The 4,694-nt window shown below is 50.1% G+C and overlaps 1 protein-coding gene across 1 annotated transcript; it reads left to right on the top strand.

Moving 5' to 3' along the window:
- The first annotated feature begins 380 nt into the window (after positions 1–380).
- foxj1b (forkhead box J1b) lies at positions 381–3,708 on the top strand. The gene is made up of 3 exons (XM_084342112.1): positions 381–651; positions 781–1,441; positions 2,623–3,708. Exons 2-3 carry the CDS (start codon positions 848–850, stop codon positions 3,499–3,501), a joined length of 1,473 nt encoding a protein of 490 aa, XP_084198238.1. The 5' UTR covers positions 381–651; positions 781–847; the 3' UTR covers positions 3,502–3,708.
- Positions 3,709–4,694: the final 986 nt, after the last annotated feature.

The following is a 4,694-nucleotide window of genomic DNA, read 5'->3' as shown; positions in this document are numbered from 1 at the left end:
CAGCGCCAGCGGGGATGGCGGGGCCGTGACGCGCGCCACAGAGGTCACATTACAGCCTGATACCGGCGGAGAGACGACACACTGACTGTTCTTACTGCTGCGGTGAACCTGTAGTGCACTTAGTCAACATTCATCCTTGTGCGTGTGTGTGTGTGTGTGTGTGTAGAGAGAGAGAGAGAGAGAGAGAGAGAGAGAGAGTTAAAGTGAAACCTGAAGGAGCGAGGCAAGGATAGCCAGCCAATCAGAACCCCCCTCGGGCGTTTAAAGGGATGGTGGGCAGTCTCTCGGGCTTTATGTGCGACTTCTCTTGCATCCTCCACACATTCACGCGTCTTGACCTCCCGCAGACACTCAGACCAGCCTGCTTTACCATTAGTCGGCATGGATCTGTCCTGACTCCCTTCTTATTCCTCCATATGAGCTGCTGCTGCTGGATGCTCCTCGGCCTCCCCCCACCCGCCGCACTTGTTGCGCAGAGACTGGATGCGCCGCTGAGTCCTTGGAGAGGAGAGTAGAGAGGGGAGGAGAGGAGGGGAGGAGAGGAGAGTGGAGGAGGGGAGGGGAGGAGGAGAGAGGAGAGGAGAGGAGAGGCAGGGACGGACTGCAACAGGTGCACACAAGAGAAGATCCTCCAGAAAGGCTGCAGCGGAGGTAGGAGCATTACGCATCATTTGGCATTTGCTTTGGGATATTTTGACCAAACAATCTTCAATTCGTGGTGATTTATTTGACATTTATTTAACTGTGTCCCCTCCTTTACTTTCCCTTCTTTGACCTCAGGATAAAACAGAACTTTAAATGCCGTTTTGAAGACCTCCTGGACATCTTCAGCCTTCGCACAGCCAGGATGCCGGTACTCACGAGCCCCGACATCGCCAACAAGTTTAAGGAGAAATGGCTGGAGGTTTACCCGGAGGATCAGCTCACCGGGTCCGACTCTGGCCCCATGGACGACAGCCTCACCAGCCTCCACTGGCTCCAGAATTTCTCCATCATCAGCGCGGACCCGGAGCCACCCAACGGAGCCGGGCCGGGCTGCCCGTCCTCCCAGCAGCTCCTCTGTCTCAAGCGGCTCGGCTTCCCCAGAGGCGGCACCGACTCACCGTCCAGCCCGCCGGCCGGGGACACCGCCGCCACCGGGATGCCTCCGTACCTCGGGAGCCCCGTCACCTCCGGCAGCGACTCCACCACCGGCGCGGCGCCGCGCTTCTCCACCTGCGCGCATCCAGGGAGCGGCTACCCGCAGATCCCCATCCAGGCCAGCCCGCCTGCGGAGGTCGACTACAAAACCAACCCTAAAGTCAAACCGCCTTACTCTTACGCATCTCTCATCTGCATGGCCATGCAGGCCAGCAAGCAGCCCAAAGTGACTCTGTCCACCATCTATAACTGGATAACGGAGAATTTCTGCTACTACAGACACGCGGAGCCCAGCTGGCAGGTAACCAGAGCGCCTTACTCTCCTTCTATTATTGATGAGTCAGATAAATGGCGAGGTGAGGAGGAGAAGGGGGAGCAGTTGATCCCAGTGTCACCATCAGACATCTTTATGCTGCAGGACCTCACACATGAATCATCCACAGTAGAGTCTGGAAAACCTCCAGCATGTCCACAGACTGATCCCAGCCTTTAAAGGGGCACTGTGTAGTTTTGGAGAAGATGAGAAAGACTGATTCTTTATGCCAAAACAAACTAAATAAACACACTCTCTTCATTCACCTGCCTGCCACCTTTTCTAGCTTCAAACAGTGTTCTGGGTCCTTATTTCCTCTGAGAACAGCTTGTTTATTCAGTTATGGAGAGGATAAATAGTTCTGAGTTTGTATGATTACCTCATTAATAGTGTAAAGATATAAATCCTGAGTTTGAATTTCTTCTCCAAAAGGACATACTGCCCATTTAAAGGTGCACTATGTAGTTTTTAATTTGTTATGTCTAAACAAACTGAATAAACAAACTGACCTCAAAGGACAGCACAGTTTCATACCGATTTACTTTGTTTATATGTGGCGGACCCTGCCACCTTTTCAAACAGTGTTCTGTGGACCTTATTCTCCTCTGAGAACAGCTTGTTCATTCAGTCATGGAAACGATAAATATTTCTATTTTTCTGTAAATATTCAAAATCTGAGTTTGGATTTCTTCTACAAAACTACGTAGTGCCCCTTTAATGAAAGGCACTCAGAAAATTTCCATCTTCCAAGAGAGTGCTCATACAGGTTTTTTTGTCTGAGGAGAATGATGGTGCGGTGAAGAAAGCACTCTAATGTGTGTGTGTGTGTGTGTGTGCGTGTGCGTGTGTGTGTGTGTGCTTGTGTTAATGAGGGCTCCTGAGAGAGATGGCAGCTAAGCACAGCTGATCATGTTTGAAATGCGCAGAGCTTGCCTGCTACTAGAAAGCCTCATTAGGTACATTTGCTTTCCTATACAAACAACAATAATACACCCCTCCTCCTCCCTCCTCCCCCTCCTCCCCCTCCTCATCGCTTCTCGTCTCCCTTACAAAGACAAACTGGCACATTCAGTTTTTGCATGACTAACTCAAATTTTGCTCAAAGCCAATGGGATCCCGTTAATTACCCTTCTTTTTTTTGCTTGTTTCTTTTTTTTTTCTTGTCACAGAACTCGATTCGCCACAACCTGTCGCTCAACAAGTGTTTCAAGAAGGTCCCCCGACAGAAAGACGAGCCGGGGAAGGGAGGCTTCTGGCAGATCGATCCGCAGTACGCTGACATGTTCGTCAACGGCATCTTCAAACGCAGGAGGATGTCTGCCAACCACTACAACAGCAGCAGCAGCAGCGGCGGCGGCACGCACAGACAGGGCAAGCTGCTTCAGGGTTATCACAGCACCCAAAATGGCTTCCCCTACCAAGAGGTGGGCAGCAAACGGAAGCACCTGCCCTCGAAGAACAACATCAAGGCGATGAGGGCGACTGAGTCTCCTCTTTTGGCGACGGAGGCCCACAAAGCAGACATCCTGAGGGGGGACTTCGACCTGGCGTCCGTGTTCGACGACGTCCTCAGCGGGAACTGTAGCACCTTCGAGGACCTGGACATCAACACGGCGCTGAGCTCCCTCGGCTGCGAGATGGAGGTCTCCATGCAGGGGAGGCAGCACTCGGCGGGGCTGGGTAGGTGGTGCGGTGGCGGCGGAGGGGACATCATGGGTCAGAGCCAGCACCTCAACCACCATCAGTCGTACGGTTACATGGACCTGAGCGCCGCTTCCATGGACTGCACAATCAGCATGGGAGAGCTCCACGTGCCGCAGCAGCATCCGCAGCAGGATCAGCTGCTGCAGGGCCACCACCACCTGCAGCAGTTCGACGAGCCCTCCGCGCTGTTCCCGGAGCAGCCCGAGGCGTCGGTGCTGCAGCCCTGGGAGGAGATCAAGGAGGAGGTGCAGGCGATCCCTCTGACTCTGGATCAGAACTTCGGCCTGTGCGAGGGCTTCTTCACAGAGATGCAGCCGTGGGAGCGAGTGGAGGCCTATCTGTGACCTTTGACCTCACACCTCACTGACTCCTAATTATTGACCCGAACATCTCTGATGTTGGTCCAACCCTATATCGCCCCCAAAAGGGTTTGAACTACACTTCTTCATTCACTCCAATCAGTCTGCAATACACATTTACTTGTCCATTTTGTTTAAAGGAGCATTACGTAGTGTTGGAGAAGAAGTGAAAGATCTTCATTGGCTGATTTTTTTTAAAAAACCTAAACAAACTAGATAAACAAACTCTCTTTGTTTCCATAACTGAATAAACTGAATAAACAAACTGACCTTAAAGGACAACACAAGTTCATACTGGTTTACTTTGTTCATATTTGGCGGACCCTGCCACCTCTCTAGCTCCAAACAGCGATCTGGGAATCAGTTGTTGCCTCATTATATTGTAAATATTAAAATTCTGAGTTTGAATTTCTTCTCCAAAACTACGCAGTGCCCATTTAAATACAAACACGACCACGTCAAGCCTATCTTGAACTGGAGCTGTGATGCCAGCTGGCAAAGAGTCCCTTAAAAAAGACATTGATTGAGTTTGTTGGGCAACATGATTAGGGATTATTTCCTACCACTGACTTCCATTAAACGACAGGAAGCAGTGAGACAACATTGATCTATCAGGCTTGATGAACTGACAACTTTTATAAACCAGATTTTCGCGTGGACTGCGAGGGATTACGGCACACCGAAGAATGAGGGAAGGAAACGGGGACAATTTTTTATCCTTCGAGTTGGATTTTCTGGAGGCGTCACAGCTCAGATGTCAGGCAGCTGATGAGGAGAGAATGTGTTGCTGAACTGGACTGAACTGCAGCTACTTGATGAAACATTGTCGACGACAGACGAAAACCCAGCCACCCTCCTTCAAAGCACTCTCCACAAACAAGCACTGTCACGACAAGACCGAGAGGACAGGCAGGATTCTACTTTGCTACATTAGCATTAAACATTTTTTTACTAACACGCAGCGAAATCAGTCAACGTGCGACGATGTAAGAAGATCAGGATAGATATCGAGAAAAACTTTAAATTCATAGTCCGAGATTAGAAATCAGTCATTTATGGCTTTGTTATATAGTCGATTTAATATATATTCACTAAAGTATAATATAGGATGAAGCTAGGCAGGAACATTTGCCTACAGGCCGGAAATCGATCGCCTTCTCGTCATGTCATGAAAGTCG

Source organism: Pagrus pagrus (genome assembly GCF_965226575.1).
Source record: "Pagrus pagrus genome assembly, chromosome: 21".
In the NCBI taxonomy this organism is placed as follows: Eukaryota; Metazoa; Chordata; class Actinopteri; order Spariformes; family Sparidae; genus Pagrus; species Pagrus pagrus.
The sequence above is the reverse complement of the archived record's forward strand: the minus strand, read 5'-3'. Positions and strand labels throughout refer to the sequence as shown.

Coding starts and splice junctions, on each gene's coding strand:
- foxj1b (XM_084342112.1), top strand. CDS start 848: ATGCCGGTACTCACGAGCCCCGACATCGCCAACAAGTTTAAGGAGAAA. Junction 1,442..2,622: donor ACGCGGAGCCCAGCTGGCAG/GTAACCAGAGCG, acceptor TTCTTGTCACAG/AACTCGATTCGCCACAACCT.